Source organism: Lithobates pipiens, unplaced genomic scaffold, assembly GCF_037356315.1.
Source record: "Lithobates pipiens isolate NorthernLeopardFrog02 unplaced genomic scaffold, aLitPip1_a1.2 Scaffold_30, whole genome shotgun sequence".
Taxonomy (NCBI): Eukaryota; Metazoa; Chordata; class Amphibia; order Anura; family Ranidae; genus Lithobates; species Lithobates pipiens.
The window spans coordinates 83,114,317-83,135,591 of NW_027507791.1; the positions used below are offsets into that span (position 1 = coordinate 83,114,317).

The 21,275-nt window shown below is 39.8% G+C and overlaps 1 protein-coding gene across 1 annotated transcript in view; it reads right to left on the reverse strand.

The window, feature by feature from the left end:
• Positions 1–17,028, reverse strand: part of LTK (leukocyte receptor tyrosine kinase) — a 346,777-nt gene extending 329,749 nt beyond the window's left edge. The window contains exon 1 of the mRNA XM_077464517.1: positions 16,770–17,028. Within this exon, the coding sequence (XP_077320643.1) occupies positions 16,770–16,827 (58 nt within the window). The 5' untranslated portion in view covers positions 16,828–17,028. The remainder of the gene's footprint in view (positions 1–16,769) is intronic.
• Positions 17,029–21,275: the final 4,247 nt, after the last annotated feature.

A 21,275-nucleotide genomic window follows, 5' to 3' on the forward strand; every position in this document is an offset into this window, starting at 1 on the left:
GGTCTGGTATGGATTTTTAGGGGGAACCCCACGTCAATTTTTTTTTAAATTTGACGCGGGGTTCCCCTTAATATCCATACCAGACCTGAAGGGTCTGGTTATGGATATTTAGGGGGAACCCCACGTCAAATTTTTTTTTAATTTGAGGCAGGGTTCCCCTTAATATCCATACCAGACCTGAAGGGCCTGGTAATTGAATTTGGGGGACCCCCATGCTTTTTTATTTATTTTTTTATTTTTTTATCAATGACTTTCAATGAGTGTTCTCTGTATTACGGAGCCGACAATTCATAATAGCTGCGAGTGATTTTAAAGGACTTTTTTCCTGCATAAATGACACTTTGTGCAGGGACAGTTCTAAGCACCAGAAACATGAGCCCCTTCACAGGCATACTATAGACAACCCCCCCCCCCCCTACGAAATTTAAAGGGATATTACACTTTTATTGTTTCACTTTAAACATTATTAAAATCACTGCTCCCGAAAAAACTGCAGTTTTTAAAACTTTTTTTTGCATTGATCCATGTCCCCTGGGGCAGGACCCGGGTCCCCAAACACTTTTTAGGACAGTAACTTGCAGAAGCCTTTCTCTCTGTCAAATCTTTTTTCTCTGTCGAATATTTTCTCTATATAATCTTGGACTAATAGGAGGTAAGGTTAGGCACATTCGACCACAGTTCTATAGACAGATTGTTATTGTCAGAGTCATGTCAAATCTCCTATTCTATATCGAACTGTTGTAACAATGAAAACGAAAATAAAGCATTTATTTATGTCGGATCTTTCGTTTTTCGGATTTTGTGCTTTCGTTATCGTTTGTCAAAACGAAAACGAAAATAGCTGAAATTCGGACGAAAATGCATTCGGACGAAAACGAATGCACATGTCTAGTTCTCACCCATTTGTGGCAGGGACCAGTTCAGTCAACAACAGCTAAGTCTTTTCCCTACACACCTGCTTGCATCTAGACAGTTCTCTCTTTTTTCTCAGCAGCCTCCAGCCCAGTACCCTTGCTCTGTTGAATCAACCAATCACTGTCCTCCAGGCTCCATCTAGTCCAAGCCAAGTTGGCTGCTTCCTTTACTGGAGACACTCTATAGTGTCTCCAGTAAAGACGCTTTTTATTTTAATTTTTTTATCAATGACTTTCAATGACTGTTCTCTGTATTACAGGGAACTGACAATTCATTATAGCCACGAGTGCTTTTAAATTATTTATTTTCCTGCAGAAATGACACTTTGTGCAGGGACAGTTCTAAGCATGGGAAACATGTGCCCCTTTAGAGGCATACTATACACACACACCCCAGGTAAGAAAATTTAAAGGAATATTACACTTTGTTTCACTTTAAGCATTATTAAAATCACTGCTCCCGAAAAAACTGCAGTTTTTAAAAGTTTGTTTTTGCATTGATACATATCCCCTGGGGCAGGATCTAGGTCCCCAAACACTTTATAACAATAACTTGCATATACGTCTTTAAAATTAGCACTTTAGATTTCTCCCATATACTTTTACAGGGTGTTCCGCGGCTTTTTGAATTTGCCACGAACACCCCAAATTGTTTGCTGTTCAGCGAACAGGTGAACAGGCAATGATCAAGTCGAACATGAGTTCGAATCGAACTTGAAGCTCATCCCTAGCAATTAATATAGGTATTAGCAGAGGCTTAACTAGAACCTTCAGGGCCCCGTTGCAAGAAATCACGAAGGGCCCCCCTGGCCCCTAACTGGGACCCTTCCCACTGATCCTGGGGCCCTTTACTCTCATCATTCTCACAAAGGGTAAACTTCCTGCCATCTTGGGGTCCCCCAGAGCCCAGTCACAAGTGCGATCTTTGGGACACTGGTAGTTCTGCCACTGGTGTCAGTAGTTTTTATTTTTGTTGTTTTATCGTTATAATTTTTTCTAACATTTTTATTTTATTTATTTTTTCAATTACATTTTTTATAATTTTTTACATATTTTTTGGGACCCCTATTGGGGGGCTTTGGTGAAATATCAGGGGTCTAAACAGAACCCTGATATCTCACTTTTAAACAGAGAAAGGGATTGAGGACGGATTCATCAGTTCCTTTCTCTGTAGCATCAGCTGTGCAGGAACTGATGCCCTCCATTTCCCTCCTGCAGCTGCTGAATATCTGCGGGCATTCGGCAGCTATATGGAGGTATCATTTCCTCTACATGCTGTCGCCACTGCTGCCCTCCAGCCGCACAGGCCCCCTGGAGCATGGGGTTGGGTCACAATTGCGACCCCTGCAACCCCTGTATGTATGCCCCTGGGGCTTAGAATGGGGGTGGGAGCAAGTTTAAAGTATTACTAAAGGCAAACATTTTTTATTTTTTTTTGGGATTTGGACCAGAACACTGGTCAGTTTTTATTGCTGTCTGTTCCACATTAATGAGATTCCCCCTTTCTATTTGTCCTGTTTACCATTATCATTGAAACTACAAGTAAAAGAAAATCCCAAATTTTGAATTGTGCCTAGAAAAATATTAGAGGGGAAATCTTCCAATAAGGACATTCTGGTAACCTGGGGGTCCCCAAGGAATTATCTTTAATTTGCAGGGATATCCCTCACTTCCTGTTTGGCTTTGGGACAGAAAGTGAAGGTAAATCTCCCCAATGAGACACAGATGGCAATACAATTTTTATAACAGAGGTTATAACCACTCTATCCAAAATGGAAAAAAAAAGTTTTGCCTATAGTTATACTTTAAAAAAATCTTAGCGTCGACTGTACGCACATATGGGGCCTCGGCTTTAAGGGGTCATACCGGGATGATGCCTGTAGCTGATAAAATCTGCTCAGCTGCTATCTCGAAGGAGTGGGAGGGGACGTCCTCCCCTCCCGCCGCCTTCCGCCGTTCTTCCCTGGTTTCCTGTCCCACCGAGAGACCCGAGCACTTCCGCCGGCTAGAATGAGACTGGAAGGAAGCCAGAAATGGCTTTGATTGAGTCTCCTATTTGTGAACACGGAAGCGACGTCATGACGTCACTTCTGGTTTACTCAACTGCCAATGGCAGCGACGTCAAAAAATAAATAAATAGTATTCAGAGTCGCGATGTTTGGTGATCTGAATACTTTGAAATGCAAAGGAGGGATTTGGGGTCTTTTAGACCCCTGATCCCTCCATAAAGAGTATCTGTCACCAACTATTACTGTCACAAGGGATGTTTACATCGCTTGTGACAGCAATAAAAGTGATCAACATTTTTTTTTAAAGAGACAATGTAAAAAACTAAAAATAAGAAAATAATGATTTTTTAAAGCGACCCAGCGAGCTTGCGCAGTAAAGAAAACGCACGCTTAAGTCACGCCCACATATGTAAAAAGTGTTAAAATCACACATGAGGTATTGCCCCAATCGTCAGAGTGAGAGCAACAATTCTAGCACTAGACCTCCTCTGTAACCCTAACCTGGTAACCATATTTTTTTATTAAAGCGTCACCTATGGAGATTTTTAGGTACCGTAGTTTGTCCCCATTCCATGAGTGTGCGGAATTTCAAAGCATGACATGTTAGGTATCTATTTACTCAGGCTAACTTTACTGTTTAGTTTTTTTTTTTAATTTATTTAATTAAAGTGGCTTTTTTTCCCAAAAAGTTGCGTTTTAAAAACAGATGCGCAAATACAGTTTAAGAATATATATAAATGTTTGGGGATTCTATTTTCTAGCAAAAAATAAGTATTTTTATTTGTAAGCAACAAATGTCAGAAATAGGCTTAGGCATAACAGGGTTAAGTATAGTTAGTATTTTACAGGACTTCCACTTTAAGGGCTTTAAAAAAGTTGCTCAAAAGAGTGGTAAGTGCTTTGTTAATGCTTCATGATACTGATGCTCTTTTAACTACGGTTTATCAGCTATGATAAAACAAAGCCCACAAAAAGAGGACCTAAGGATTCACTAACCTTTTCCTAAAACTGTGTGTGAAGCCAGTGCATTGACATTTTGCAATTATGTGCTAACATTTTAATTCAAACACTTTTCTGGGAAATTGAGCCTAAAGCCGCGTACGCACGATCAAACAATCCGATGGAATCCGCCCGTGTGTGACTCGCATTTCGGCGGACAATACGGCCGTGTATGTGCTAGTCTGCCGTACTTTTGAAATGAACAGACTTTTCCCGCCCGGAGAAAAGTCCGCTCATTTTGAGCACGTCTGCAGGTAGCCGGGACCAGCGAAGGAGGCGTCGCTGGCCCCATCACCTGGTATGGAGTTAAAGGAGAAGCCCTACGCTGAAAAAACGGCATGGAGGTCCCCCTCTAGGTCCATATCAGACCCTTATCCGAGCACGCTACCCGGCCGGTCAGGGAAGGGGGTGGGGACGAGCGAGCGCCCCCCCTCCTGAGCCGTACCAGGCCGTGTGCCTTCAACATGGGGGGGTGCTTTGGGGAAGGGGGGGCCGCGCGGCCCCCCACCCCAAAGCACCTTGTCCCCATGTTGATGAGGACAAGGGCCTCTTCCCGACAACCCTGGCCATTGGTTGTCGGGGTCTGCGGGCGGGGGGCTTATCAGAATTCGTGAGCCCCCTTTAATAAGGGGGCCCCTGGATCCCGGCCCCCCACCATATGTGAATGAGTATGGGGTACAATGTACCCCTACCCATTCACCTGTGAAAAAAATGTAAAAAAAACACAACACACAAGGGTTAAAATAGTTTATTGCACAGCTCCGGGGGTCCTCTTCCGTCTTCGGGGGTCTTCTCGCCGGACTGCTCCACTATCTTCTGCTAGCTCTTTTACTAGTGAAGGAGCCCGGCTTTCTTGTCCCCCTCTTCGGTTCTTCTTGCCGGGCCACTGCGCCTTGTTCTATCTCTTTTACAAGCGGCCCGGTCTTCTGTCGCCACCTTCTGTTCTTCTCTTCTTGAGCTGTTGCCTCATCGCTGTCTCTGGCCACAATAACAGGCACGCGGCGTGCAGCAACTTATATAGGGACATCGCCGGATGATGTCCCCGCCCATTAGGATGTCACAGTCCCAGCATCCTACGTGTGTGTGGGCGAGTTCGTTCATTTCAAAAGTACGGAGGATAATCCGGCGGACAAAGTCCACCGCAAAAGTACCGTGTGTGGGCAGGTAGCTCGTTCGGAAAGTCCGGCGGACAGTCCGGCGGTTTGTCCGCCAGACTAAGTCCACCGTATAGTCTGATACGTGTGTATGTGGCATAAATTTTAAAAATATTAATGCCAAGAGTGTGTTTTTTTTTTGTTTTATTACATAGGAAAGATATTTGAAGTCCATAGACTAACGTACACAGAATGCCTTGTGGAATGAAAAAAACTTCCCTTTATAGTACCGTGGATGGCCTACAGCATCATAACTGCTCCAATGCTCATCTGCCTCACTGGTAGAACCTATGTGTCTGGGGGATCCTTGATCTTTTCGACAAGGTTTGTTGATCACTCACAGCTTTTCATGCTTTCATCATGTCAAAAAGAGTCTACAAAAATAAATATGCAATCAGTAACAAATTCCCTGTTGATAGTATGAAAAGTATTCTGTCGCTTGGAATCTAGATAAATAGACAAATGAGCAGCATTAAAAAATGCAGCAATTTGTGTGTTAGTCACCCTATATGTGATTTGTGCACAGCTTCACCCTCGTGTCATTCTATTACTAATTGGCAGGTAGAGATGTCAGCTGGGAATGCATAATGTTTTGTATATTCTCTGTTTTAGTTAGAAAATGGGTGCAGTGAAGACGATCCCAGCGTCCACATCGCATGGATGCTGGGATCTGTTCATTTTTTCTTTCATTAAACCCACTGGTTGAACAAAAAAAACAAAAACTGTATACCTTGCTTTGTGCCAAGTCAAATTCAGGCACTTACTCCAATTGCATTTAATAAACAGAGCTGCATCTGTCTCGGTCTTTAATATTTGCATGGAGCTCAACTTTAAGGTAAAAAAATAAAATGTAAAATTAAATTGACCCCACACCATTATGGCTTACATTTAAAGAAATTGTATAGTGTTGCTGCAAATATTTTCTTTTTATTTGTTATAGTCAGGACTCTTAAAATTGTTACCGTATATTATAAAATATTGTATAATTATATTATCCTGTCTTCTATACAGCCAGCAAACTGATCTCTAGTCAGCTTTTCACATGTTCAGCTAGTTTAGCTTAGCCCTGAAGGGTCTGGTATGGATTTTGAGGAGGACCCCTACGCCATTTTTAAAAAACAATTTGGTGCAGGGTTCCCCTTAATATTCAGAATATTCAGAATTTGGGGGGACTCCCACGCAATTTTTTGATTTGGGGTTCCCCTTAATGTTCATACCAGACCCAAAGGGCCTGGTATGGATTTTTGGGGGACCCCGCCATTTTTTTCAATGACTTTTATCTGTAATGCTGGGACCGACAATTCATTATAGCCACGAGTAGTTTTAAATGACTTTTTTTCCTTTAGAAATGTCATTTTGTGCAGGGACTGTTCTAAACACTGGAAAAATGTGCCAGTTTACAGGCATACTATAGACACCCCCTGGGTACGAAATTTAAAGGAATATTTCACTTGTATTGTTTCACTATTAAAATCACTGCTCCTGAAATCCAGAAAAAAACTTCAGTTTTTTAAAACTTTTTGTTGCATTGATACATGTCTCCTGGGGTAGGACCCAGGTCCCCAAACACTTATGACAATACCAAGAATATAAGCCTTTAAAATTAGCACTTTAGATTTCTCCTGTAGACTTTTAAAGGATGTTCTGCGTCTTCCGAATTTGCTGCAACACCCCAAATTGTTCACTATTCGGCGAACAGGCGAACACCCGATGTTCGAGTCGAACTTATGAACTTCGGGCTTATACCTAGTCATGCACTTCACAAATCTGGCCTTTATGGAAGAGTGGCAAGAAGAAAGCCATTGTTGAAAGAAAGCCATAAGAAGTCCCATTTGCAGTTTGCGAGAAGCCATGTGGAGGACACAGCAAACATGTGCTCTGGTCAGATGAGACCAAAATTTAACTTTTTGGCCTAAATGCAAAACTCTATGTGTGGCAGAAAACACTGCACATCACCCTGAACACACCATCCCCACTGTGAAACGTGGTGGTGGCAGTGTCATGTTGTGGAGATTCTTTTCTCAAGCAGGGACAGAGAAGCTGGTCAGAGTTGATGGGAAGATGGATTGAGCCAAATACAGGGCAATCTTAGAAGAAAACCTGTAAGAGTCTTCAAAAGACTTGAGACTGGGGTGGAGGTTCATCTTCCAGCATGACAACAAGCCTAAACATACAGCCGGAGCTACAATGGAATGGTTTCTATCAAAGCATGTTCATGTGTTAGAATGGCCTAGACAAATCCAATTGATAATCTGTGACAAAACTTGAAATTGCTGTTCACAGACGCTCCTTATCCAGTCTGACAGAGCTTGATTTTTTTGCAAAGAAGAATGAGCAAAAATCATCACTCTCTAGATGTGCAAAGCTGATAGAGACATCCCCAAAAGACTTGCAGCTGTAATTGCAGCGAAAGGTGGTTCTACAAAGTATTGACTCAGGGGGGCTGAATACAAATGCACACTACACTTTTCACATATTTATTTGTAAATCATTTTGAAAAGTATTTATCATTTTTCATTCACTTTTCACAATTATGTGCCACTTTGTGTTGGTCTATCACATAAAATCCCAATAAAATACATTGACTTTTTGGTTGTAACCTGACAAAATGTGGAACATTTCAAAGGAATACTTTTTCAAGGCACTGTGTACATTTCTTGCAGAATCCCAAATGCACTGTGTCAGCACTTCATATTCTTTACTAGTCTCAGAAGCAAAGCAGCTTCCAAATGACCAGATGTGCATGTAGGTCTTTGGTAAAAAAAATCTCTATTGGCCTCTCTGTTTTATCCCTGCACATGCATATAAAAAAAATTAAAGAGCAACTCTAGACATATAAATTCAGTTCTAAAGATATTTCGAAAACGCTAAAGCTTTGCAAGTGATAATTTAGTCACTATACACAGTACATTATTCAGAGTTTGATATAATCCTCTTCCAATTAGATTTATCAAGCTTTTTATGGTACTTCTGTGAAAATCTATAGCATCTTGTCTGGTGATTCTCTGAAATATCCCTTCTCGAGTTCCGGTGTGGATAAGGCTGCAGTGGGCGTAAATATAAGAACTGTATAGCTTCAGGGTAACCCCTTGGTAACAATTGCTTCATTTGTAGCAGGTTCTGTTGCCTTATGGAGGCCTCCAAAGGGCTATCAGTGCACCACAATGGATGAAAAACATGCTTGACCTATTTTTAGCAGCGCCACACAATGTCTTGTAGTGCAATGTGATGCATTGGGATCACTGTACGATGTGTTGGGGTATTATTCACAATGAATGGCACCACAATGCACAGCACATAAAGCAGATGGTAACAAGTGTCAATGGGCTCTAGAGATGCATTGCTGATTAGCTAAAGGCCCGTACACCTGATCAGAAAAGTGTACAAAAAAAAGACAGTTTTCTAAGCGATTGTACGATATTCTGATTGTTAGTACGGAGATTTTCCGAAGGGACAAACACGAAAATATATTTTGTACAATACCAGTCCGATAAATTTTTGTTTATTAAGTACAGTTTGCATTTGAAAACACAATACAAATACACCACAACACATGACATGACTTCTGAATTTTTATTCTGTTTTACGATAATTTTCGGACTCCATTTTTGATCTGGAGGCTAGCATGCAAAATAAAAATAAAAAATCAGACGATCGTGTGTCCGATAATCTCATTGTGTGTACCAGACTTTAAAGTGCCTACAGACTTAAGCCTCGGACACACAATCAAATTTTTCGCAGACAAAACCTCTGACTTTTGTCTGAGGGTGCGTGCCTGGATTTTGTCTTGCATACAAACGGCAAGGAATTGTCAGCCAACGAACACGAACGTAGTGACGTACTACGTGTTTTTTCAGTTCTTTAGTGCCACCCTTTGGGCTCCTTCTGCTAATTTCCTGTTGGTAGAAGTTTGAGTGTTGATTCACACTTTTCATTTCGCGCTTTTCATTTAGTGCTTTTCATTTAGTGCTTTTCATTTAGTGCTTTTCATTTAGTGCTTTTCAGTTCGCGCTTTTTATTTTGCACTTTTCAGTTTGTTTCTGAACGGCCGTTCGTCAAACAGAAATGTTGCGGAATCGGTCAAAATAACATGTTATTTATCATTGGCCTTGGAGTTATTGCTTTGACCCAAGTCCGGTCCAGTAACAGGAGGAGTTCTTGGACCAAAAATTGGTTGCTTTATTAATCGTGACTAATTATGTCATATAATAAAAATAAAAATATAATTGCGCTACCAGAATAATGTAAAAAACAAGAATTGCAGAGCTAAATAATGTGAGATACTAGTGACAATACACACCAGAAAATATCGGAAAAAAAAAAAAATTGTGATAAAAAAAATCTGTGAAAGTAAACTCACTGAAAACATTGAGCCACAAGAATAGTGGTTAAACTAATAAATATTAATAAAAAGCAAATGAATATCAAATCCAAAATGCATAACATTAAATTATAAAAAATATGCGCAGTAGCAGTCTGGCGAAGCTGTTTTTGAAAGGTATTTTTTCAATTTTTTCTCATTATACCTACCTTCATGAATGCACTTTCGGGGAGTTTCGAGACACAGACAACCTGCATTGGATATCTCGATTGAGAGCCGGGAGTTCGATTGTTTCTTTTGGAGGACCATTTGCGGTGGATTCACTTTGATGCACGATTGACCCACCATTACGGTGTGTGGGTCCACACCTTAGGGTAAGAGTACCCATTATTGTTCTATGATAAGTGCACCTGCTATCTTCTTAGAAGTTTGCTCTTGGTGGAATTTGGACGTCAAGTATCATATTTCCATACTACCGCATATATTTGAAGTCCCCTGTATAAGAATTGGATGGGGTTACATGAAGGACTGATTCATTGATGTTGTAGTGTCTTGACCTCTCATGAGGATTTTTTTATGTGCATAACATTTTCCCATTCTCTGTGATTTTCTATGAACTGCACAGATTATTTTTTATAATTTAATGTTATGCATTTTGGATTTGATATTCATTTGCTTTTTATTAATTATGTCATATGCCTTTGCTGCTGGAGCTCCAGGAGAACAATCAAGAATTATCTTCGGATGACGGACCCCTGCTTTCACCAACTCTTGGCATTGTTGACCCCCTATATTAAGAAGCAGGACACCTTTTATTTTTTGGTTGAATAATAATGATTTTATTTGTTATATTTTCTATATTTTTGGATGCATAGAATGCACTTCTTGGTTAAATTCTATTGGCAGATAGCATGTCTAATTTTATTAGTTTTCTTTTTTTAATGCACAATAAAAAAAATTGTGGAGAATACTTGGCTATGTGTTTTACTTCAAATGACAGTTTGGGAGTAGGCAGTCACATTTAAAAAATACAGTGTAAAATTGACAAGGGACACCAACATAGTTGTATCTTTGATCTTAAAAACTATGGGATAATGGTGTTGTGGTATCTTGCTCAAAAAAAATAAAAAAATAAGGGATATTAATGTTATTCTTGATATCACTAGAAAAAAAAAGCCTTTGAAAATGTGTTTGCAATAACTCCATCAGTATCACCAGCAAAGCAGCTTCATTATTATCTCATTAAAGAAGAAAAGAATTGTGCGCTGCATTTCCAGATTTCATAATTTACCGCCCGAATGTTAAATCTCTATTACAAACGCTAGTTTACAAGACCGACCACTTCTGGCTCGTCCTTGCTTCCGAGCATGCGTGTTTGTACTTTGGATTTTTGTCATTTACGTCTGCTTAGGCAAGAAACATATTTTTTCTTTAGATGTGTGTCCAACTTTAACTATTTTTTAAACTAAACAAAAACAGACATCTGATGAAAACTGAATCAAACTGAAGATAGATATACAAACCAAATGTAAACATTTTGTGCAGTGTTTTCTTTATCGGTTTTTATGATGGAACTGAAGATGCTCTTGTGAATGGACCAGAACATGTTCAGCCAATGGGCACATTTACAGTTGGATCAGGTAATAATTGTATTACTTTGAACTCTCCCTGATTAGTTGGCCGAGACTTCTTGATAAAGAAATAGCCTGGCCAGGATGGATATTCCCAGCCATTTGCTATTGTTTCCCCCAAGGCTAAGCAGCTCTTGAGCACTTTCCATAGTTAGAAGAAGCACACATCTTTACTTAATGGATGTTTGTCTTATAAATATTCAAGAAAGAAAACAACTGCTTGGCGGCCAGACCGTCCATGCATGGGTGGCCACCATCTAGTCTCTGTGAGCAACTTTAGACTCTATTCATACCCTAGTATGAGCGTTAATGTGCATGCACCACTATGTGAAATATACAGTGTGTGTGTTATGGTGCAGTGCCTTTTTTTTTTAATAGAGTCATAGTTGGAAAAAACGCTGGTAATTGTTTAGGATGCACAGTGACGTAGGGGACATAAGCAAAAAAAGGGTTAATAAAATCCACAAGTGCTTTTTTACCACTAATATTCCTTGATATTGGCTTTTAAAATTAACAATTGCAGCAATTTAGAATTTGGATGAAAATTTTAGCATGGGAAATACTTTTTGAAAGCTAAAAAGTGCATTTCATATACTATATAGATTAGACCAAAATGAGGGACAAATGAGGAGGAATGAGGGACAGAGGGACATTGCTCCAAATCAGGGACAGCCCCTCGAAATCAGGGACAGTTGGGAGCTATGCAGTGATTTAGCTTTAACTAAATGGCACCCAGTTAGGGTATAGACTCACTTTATATTGCACATTACAATACTAAACCTAAAATATGCTTGCTGGAAACATGCTAAACTTTCTCTTTAAGGTAGCCCCATAAACTATATTACCAAAAGTATTGGTACACCTGCCTTTACACGCACATCGATCTTTAATGGCGCCCCAGTCTTCATTCATAGGGTTCAATATTGAGTTGGCCAACCCTTTGCCACTATAACATCTTCAACTCTTCTGGGAAGGCTGTCCACGAGATATAGGAGTGTGTCTATGGAAGGTTTGACCATTCTTCCAGAAGTGCATTTGTGAAGTCAGGCACTCATGTTGGATGAGAAGGCCTGACTCGCAGTCTCTGCTCAAATTTATCCCAAAGGTGTTCTATCAGGTATCAGGTTGGGGTCAGGCCTCTGTGCAGGCCAGTCAAGTTCCTCAACCCAAACTCCCTAATCCATGTCTTTATGGAAAGATTTTTCAGTTGTTATCATTTCACTTGAGATAACGCTGAGTGTTTGTGGTTATGCAGCAAATTGGAATGAGTGAAAACTAGACTGTCCCTGCAGGATGACCTGTCCTTTCATACCATAATCAACTTTAGGGTTCATTTACATATACATCTTCTCAAAATGCATGGCAGTGCATGTTGCATGCACCGCAAGGCCATACATTTAAATTGTGCCTTGCCTTAAAACTTTTGTGGCACGTATGATTTTTGGGACATTGGCAGCCCATTATTTTGAATAGGCTGCCTCAATGCAATGCACATTTATGTGTTACGTAACGCATGTTAACATCCCACAAATATAAATGGGCCCTTAATATAAAAAGCCAAATTGTATGAACCTTGTCCTAACAACTTTGTACTATTTAGATTTGGAGATTGACATTGCTGTAAGTATTTATACTTTATCATGTTAATAAATAAAGAATAAACAATGCATTATAAGACATATTTAAACTTTTTCTCAATAAGCTCAAGTCGCATTGATGGAACAAATTAAACAATTTTAAATCTGCAATGAACATGAAAAAAAAAATGAATTTCTAAAAAGGGACACGAAGGGCACAATATAGCTATTACACTGATTTATGTAAATGTATAGAATTGCCTGCATTGTGTCATAGGCCATTAAAGTGAATTGTTAGCAGTAAAAACTTTACAATGTCAGGTGTAAAATGATCCAGGCCTGTGATTGCAGCACACTTTCCTGACAGCCTTACTGAACCTGGCTTTTGTATATCAGAATCCATACTACTAATTTATTTGTCCTGGGACTTTTTGTATATAAAGACACTAATACACGAAAAGAAGATCGGAAGAAAAAATTCGAACAACAAACCGTCGTTAGTATAGTGCTTTCGACAGCCAAATCTGACTTTTTTTCGAATGACAAAACCTAGAGGTGCATGCTCGAATTTTTTTTTATAATAAGTGAACACAACGCTCGATTTTAATTTAATTAGCACAGTTTTCATCTGAAAAAAATCGTAAGAGCAAGACTACTCATGCTTGAAAACGAAAGAATACATTACAAAACTATTCAACACATTACATCACTTGCAAAGTATTCTGTCATAGGAGAATTTTCATAAGTTGAGACACCTCTTTATTTTCCATAGGAGACTAGCATGAAAAAAAAAAAAAACTGGACGATTATTCGTCTGAAAATCTCATCGTGTATACGTGGCTTTAGAGCCAGTGCAACAACTACTTCATTCATTCTGTTGCATTGTATAGAACCCCAAAAATGTCAGATGTTTTTGATTCAGTTTGAAAAAAGTTTGCTACAGAATGCAACAGTTAGGCTTGGTTCACACTGGTGTGAATTGGATGAGGGTTTCCTCCCATCCAATTTGCACAGCTGGAGATTGTGACTGACTCTCTATGGAGCCGATTCGCATATCTCTGCAGCGGCTCCGATGCGATTTGCACAGGAACCCTGTGGGGGTTATTTTTTAGAGGAAAATCCACTTTGCACTGCAAGTGCACTTGGAAGAAAAACCGCTGTAGATCCGAGGGGAACAAGCAAGGAAAATAAAAAACAGCATTTTAGCTTGCACATGATTATATCATCCAATCAGCAGAGCTTCCCCTCATTTCAGATCTACCCCTTAGATTTACAGCGACTGCACTCCCAAGTGCACTTACAGTGCAAAGTGGATTTGCCTTTCGTAAATAACCCCCAGTGTGTCTTTTGGACTGTTTCAGGTCCGAATTCAGACAAAAATTCAGGCTGAAACCGGACCTGAAACGGTGAATGAGGACGCACTGGACTCCTGCTGTGAGCTGCTGCGTGTTCATATGCGTACCCAGCCTTAGGCTGGGTTCACATATGTGCAGCTGGGGTTTGCAGTCCAGGGCGTTCCCGCTCACCAGGTCAAGTGGGATTCAGGTGCAAATTTTTGCCTGAATTCGCACCTGAACAGAAAACAAAAATGCACAGGAACCTTTTGGAAACCACGCCACAGCCACCCTAGGCATGTGTGAACCAGCTCCATTGAGAGCCACATGTCATGCGAATTGGATGCGGCTTAAAACTTTGCACATATGTGAACCCAACCTGAAAGTTCTTTGTGAATGTGTACGTTTGTCCATCGTTTGATACTACCTCAGTCCTCTTAAAGCATACTTTTCCTGAACAGATATGGGAGCTGCCATGGCTGACCTCCAGAACATGTTAGATCCCTGCCTTCAAAAAGTTTAAATAACTAAACAGAAAGTATAAAAGGTTCACACTTTTCCACTCTGTTGGGTTGAATTACTACATGTGTGTTACAAATTGGTATTTTACACGTTGAAGTGAGTTGTGTTATAGTAACCTATTTATTATGAAGGGGCTACCAAAGCAGCATAACTGAGAAAAAAACATACCTGCACCGTTTTGTAACATAACGTAGCAAAACACACGGTAAGTCAGTGTGATGCAGCAATGGTGTGTTGCCCTGAACTGTAAGCCCTTGTACACACAGTCGGAGATTCCGTCGGAATCTTTCCTATCGGACCGTTTTGTCGGATATTCCGACTGTGTGTGGTCTCCATCGGACTGTTTACGTCGGAGTATCCGACGGACCAAGTTTTCCAATTTGTCCGTAAAATTTTCCGACAAAATGCTCCAATCGGACATACTCCGATCATGTGTAGCCTACTCCGACGGACAAAGTGCCACGCATGCTCAGATCAAATTCCTAGACCAAAGCTATTGGCTACAAGCCTGAACGTAGTCCCGTCGTAACAAAATAACGTCATCACGTTATGTACAATCGGATTTTCCGACAACTTTGTCCGACCGTGTGTATGCATCAGTTTCGGACAAAATTCGTCTGACAAAATCCAACGGATTTGGTTGTCAGAATGTCCGACCGTGTGTACAAGGGCTTATAGTGCTATTTGAGTGCCATTCCAAATTACTAGTCAGCTATGAGTAAGACCTTTTCAGTTGAAATGCGTTAGTGTAACTGCTTTGCTTTTATGGAGTTGTATGTATAATTCTTAAAAAAAAAAAATTCAGAGGGCTCATTCTGTTTGCAAAATAATGGCACCATAATGCACCACACAAAGTACTCTGCATGAAATGCATTAGGGTAATGTGCAATAAGGGCTCATTCACACACGCACAACCTGCCTGGGTGGAAATTGTTGATCCTGGTGCATTGCATTGTTTACTTTATTCTTTTTTTGTTAGAACATTATTGAAATATCACAACTGATGTTTCATTCAGTTATACCTCCAACAGCATTGGGCAATGTGGTGGCTTGTGTCACACCACACTGCGTTGAGTACTGTTTCCCAGTGTACACCACCAATCTTGGTGGTATGAAGTGCCTCATAGGGAGCAAGCCTTTTTCCCTTGTCTTGCCTCCCAGCACAGCCCCGTTGCACTTGGTGTGAATGAGCCCTAAAGCGTGCATTACCCCAAAACAAAGTTGTTAGAACAACCAATTTACAGAAGGCATCATCCATATGTTTGTTCTGGGTTAGTTACTCAAAGCATTGAAGCAGTAGGATTAAACCATAACCTGACAGCCCAGCAACAGTCTGAGAAGTCAGTCCTCATGTTTCCTTCATCTATCTCAGCCTTTCTCAACCTTTTCAACACAGGAGAACCCTTGAAATAACTTTCTGGTCCCAGGGAACCCCTACAAAAAATGACTTTAACTAGAGCTCATGGTATGTTAGCGAGATGGTCAGTGGGAATAGTGGTTCATATGCTTATGGTCACTGGGAAGAATCCCCCCTATACAGATAGCTATAAAGATCAATGGTGTCAGTGGGAACTTATTTGAGATGCAGAAATTGCTCATTGCTCAAGGAACCCCTAGCAACTTTTGGAGGAACCCTAGGGATCCATGGAACCCTGCTTGAGAAACCCTGATCTAGCTACAAGAGTATAAAGCAACAGGAGGTGCATTGCAACTAGCAGCAGCACTAATATATTACAGCAGTGAATTTATAAAACAGCTTCAATGTAAAGCTCACCATACACTATACGATCTGATTTAGATCAACCAACAACACAAGTTACCAACAGCTATATATTATAGTAATTATATAATGTCAATATATAAAGGCCTGTGTGATTGAACAGAGATTGTTTGGGTTGTATAGATATGTCGTCATTTTAAATAGTTTGCACAATCTTATTTCAATTTACCAATCAGATTGTAGTTTGTATGACCATCCTACCAGCAATTAGATTGTAAGTGTACTCAATAACACAATGTAGAGATGTCAACGGTACCAAGTAAGCCAATCAGAAGCCCGCAACTGAAAGACTGACGAAATCTACTCGTCCTGCCAAAATGACTGCACACCCTTGCTCGCAATTACTAAATAATCTCTTCTTTATAAAAAATAATTAAGTCACAGAGACAACCCAAAAATAATTAATTGTCCTCATCTAGCTAAACAGAAAAATGCTAATTTGAAGTTATAATATTAATCCATTTGTAGCTGGAAAGTGGTCTGCACTTATCAATCTAAATAAAATGCTGCATGCAGAATAGTTCTTACCAAGCAAAAGACTCCAAAGTAACATCTGGAAGATGAGGATGGAGAAAGGGAATCCCATCACTTGTGATGCTGGCGGTGAGTTGCAGGCAAATCCTTGTCATGTGTCAGCTTCCCACCCTGTATTAGTATATCCTCTGTGTAGTCTATGAGGTTACCTCCCTGGCTCAGCCGGACTGATGCTGCTGCTTAGAACTCTTCCAGGCTTATAGATATCTACACCTCCCTATACTGTCATGTACTCTGAGGTCCTAAAGCCCTCTGTGTTCTGATTCCTGGGAATTCTGCTTCACAATAAACAAGTTCTCTCTGCCTGCCCTTGTGTGATCACTTATTTCATTTCACCGATGTGATTACAACCGCACCAGCCAGTTGATGTCCTAACAAAGCTAAAACTCAGACAACACGTGTTTCATTATATCCCTGCAATCACTGTACAGCCAATCACTGAAGCCGGCCATTAGCTTGTGTGCGTAGACAATACGATTACGTGACGTGGATATAACGGTATCTTAATGTTGTTCTTCCTTTTTCTTTTCTTTTTTTTTTTTTTTAAGGGCTAGAGAAATGCAGATTATTATTACAGGCATTTATATAGCACTCAAAATTTTTTACAGCGCAATATAAGGTCCCTATCTCTCATGCATACATACACATACTAAATACAATTTAGACAAGAGCCAATTAACCTACCAACATCTCTTTGAAGTGGGAGGAAAGGAGAGTAGACCTAGACCTAGAGCAGGGATATGCAATTAGCAGATCTCCAGCTGAGGTAACACAAGGAAATACAGGGAGGACATGCAAACTCCATGCAGAATGTGTCCTGGCCAGGATTCAAACTAATAACTGCGGGGTTGCAAAGCAAAAGTGCTAACCACTAAATTAGGCTACTTTTTTGTGGTCCATGCAAAAAAACCTTATGTATAAAGAATAATTCCCCCCCCAGTACAAAGGAATTTTGAGGGCAAACTTTTTAAGAACACAATATTTTCAAAAAATAGAAAAATTTATTTCATAAAAGCAGTGTAACAGTCAGAAATAACAACCATGCACAAAGTGATACATAATATCCATATATAACAAAAGAGCACTTCTCCTATAGCCCAATGTGTTTCGGGAGATTTAAGATAAATCCCTTCTTCAGGGGAATGAAGGAAAAAGACCTGGGGGTCCTAGTAGATGATAGGCTCAGCAATGGCATGCAATGTCAAGCTGCTGCTAACAAAGCAAACAGAATATTGGCATGCATTAAAAAGGGGATTAATTCCAGAGATAAAACGATAATTCTCCCGCTCTACAAGACTCTGGTCCGGCCGCACCTAGAGAATGCTGTCCTGTTCTGGGCACCAGTACTCAGGAAGGATGTACTGGAAATGGAATGAGTACAAAGAAGGGCAACAAAGCTAATGAAGGGTCTGGAGGAAATTAGTTATGAGGAAAGGTTATGAGCACTGAACTTATTCTCTCTGGAGAAGAGATGTTTGAGAGGGAATCTAACTAAGTAGAGGGTTCTTTACTGTAAGATCGGCAAAGATGTGGAATTCCCATCCACAGGCGGTGGTCTCAGCGGGAGGGGGGCATTGATAGTTTCAAGACAGATAAGCACCTGAACGACCGCAACATACAGGGATATACAACGCAATACTGACATATACCATATATCACGCACATAGGTTGGACTTGTGTCTTTTTTCAACCTCACCTACTATGTAAATATGTAACTATGAAGAAGACAATAGTTGGAGATGCAACATTCATGGAATCAAGTGTTTATTAAAAAGGATTATTAGGATGGTGCTGATCGGAAATGGAGACATATCTAAAATGAAAAGAAGGTCACGCAGTAAAGGATAAATCCTCAAGGCTCGAGAAATCCCTCATATGAGGATATCAATCCTTGGTGGAAAGAGATCCCTCATATAAGGATATCAATCCTTGGTGGAAGAATAGTGGTGTTTGTCTCTCAGAGAACCCCAGAATGGCAGCATGCGCCTTTCTGGGGTTCTCAGAGACAAATGCCACTATTCTTCCACCAAGGATTGATATCATCATAATTCCAGCCATATACTGCTCTGCACGAATCTGCTGCTGGGATCCTTGTAAGGGATCTCTTGAGCCTTGAGGATTTATCCTTTACTGGGTGACCTTCTTTTCATTTTGGATAAGCGTCTCCATTTCCGATCAGCACCATCCTAATAGACATGGGCGCCGTCAAAAAATTAGTTTAGTTTCGCTCCATACAAGACAAAACCGTAATTTATGTACGAAATATGAATTTTCGTTAGATTCGTAAACTTTTCGTTAAAATAACGAAAGTTCGTTATGATGAATCTAGCATTATTAGGGGTTCCCACCATCCCTGTGCTGACTTCCTGGGTTTTTAACCTTTAGGTTCATTAACTTTTCGTAACAATTATGAATTTTCGTTATGATGAATTTATCATTATGAGGGGTTCCCACCACCCCTGTGCTATACTGACTTCCTGGGCTTTTAACTTTTAGGTTTGTTACCTTTTCGTTAATTATGAATTTTCGTTATGCATTTGGATCCGAAATTCGTAAACGAAATTTCGTATTTCGGATAGAATTCGTATGCATAAAAATTCGTATTTCAGAATCGTACGAATGCACGAATTTTCGGAAATTCGTACGAATTTTCATTTTGTACAAAACTAATCACACATGTCTACATCCTAATAATCCTTTCTAATAAACACTCGATTCCATGAATGTAGTATTGAGCGTCTCCAACTATTGTCTCCTTCATGGCCCTGAAGAAGGGTTTTATCTTGAATCTCCTGAAACACGTCGGGCTATAGGAGAAGTGCTCTTTTATTATAAACTATATATGGATATCATGCATCACTTTGTGCATGGTTGTTATTTCTGACCGTTGCACTGCTTTTATGAATTTTTTTTTATATTTTTTGAAAATATTGTGTTCTTTAAAAGTTCGCCCTGAAAATCCCTTTGTACTTGGGGGTACTTATTCTTTATACATAATATATTTGGGATGGTGGCAACAATAAATGGAGTTTCTCCTTCATAATCGTTCTTCTTAGATAATGCAAAACATCTTAAAGCAACTCTGTGGCTTAAAAAAAATCACTGTGAGGTGCCATGCACACTGGCTTAAAAATCGCTGCTTCTACAGGAGTTTTGTGTTTTGCCTGTAGAAGCAGGTCAATGTTAACCCATGTGTTCATGTACATTAGGATGTGCCTCGGAAAAAGTCCTTTTGTGACGAAACCAGTTGGGCGGAGTTACGCATCTACGTCATTGTGTCTTTTTTCTGGAAGTGTTGGCGATCTCTGTTCAATCAATCAATTATCTAAGTGCAATACTTTTATCAAAGTTAATTTTAAATCGTTTTACATTATTGAAATTCATCTCTTTATTGGTGACTAAACCAACGAGTGTGACTGCCTGGGACAAGATAGCTGTTACCATGTGCGTGGATGGTCTGGAAGGATTCCTGTGGTTTTCTCTATGTTTGTGAAGCAGTGGATGAGACACACAAGCTTATTCTTACCCATTGTAAAAGGAGGTCTATGCTCTCTGGTAAAGCGCATCCATATATGTGATGGAGATGAATTGAAAAGGTGGAGGAAATCTATTTTGAACTTGGATTATCTTAATTTTTCACCATTTGGCACTATATATTTGTATTATACAATTAACATTTTGGATTTATTGTTTTTTTATTTTAGCGCAACACAGTTTTTGTACTTATGATTTTCACTGTGGATAATGTCTCAGATGTGTGGTGCGGCTGTATGTAATATTTTTTTTTTCATTAGAGGCCTATTTTGAGCTCAACATTTAGGGGCAGAAAAAAAAACCTTCTGGTCTGCGTTTGGTGCTTACTGGTAGAAAAAATTTCAAAACTCTCCTAAACTCATCTAAACTTTGTACAAAAAAAAGAGTTCTATATGAGTGTTTTTTCTACCAAGGGAATTTGAGTTTTTTTTAAGCCCAGCGTGCATGGAGACGAAAATAACATTTTTAGTATTTACCTTACTGGCTGACAGCAAATCCAAATTTCAAGAGCTATGGCAGCATCTGACTCTTTCCAGGTGTTTTGAATGCCTGTGTCCACCCTGAGCATCATAATTCCATCCGCTGGCCTCTGTCACTACAGGACACATTATTGACATAGAGTTCATTAGGAGGAACCACAGTGCATAGTGGAGGGCCAGGCATCTGACACACCCAGAAGTGTCAGATTTTTGAGCCATCAAAGCTCTTGACCGTGGCTTTTTATATCGTGTTATCTCAGCATTTGTAATTTTTTAAAAACATACTCAAATTATAGAATCTCATTGTTATCCATTTTTTTTCTAGATTTTTTCTAGAAGGAATTTTAGTATTTCTGGACTATATGATATATGATAATTATAATTATATGATAATTAGTGTGGAATCCCTAATTCCTCATACATACAGTATTTGGACCAAAGCTCTTGAAGACAGCCAAGTTAGGATTTGCCACCTACCAGAGAGTTA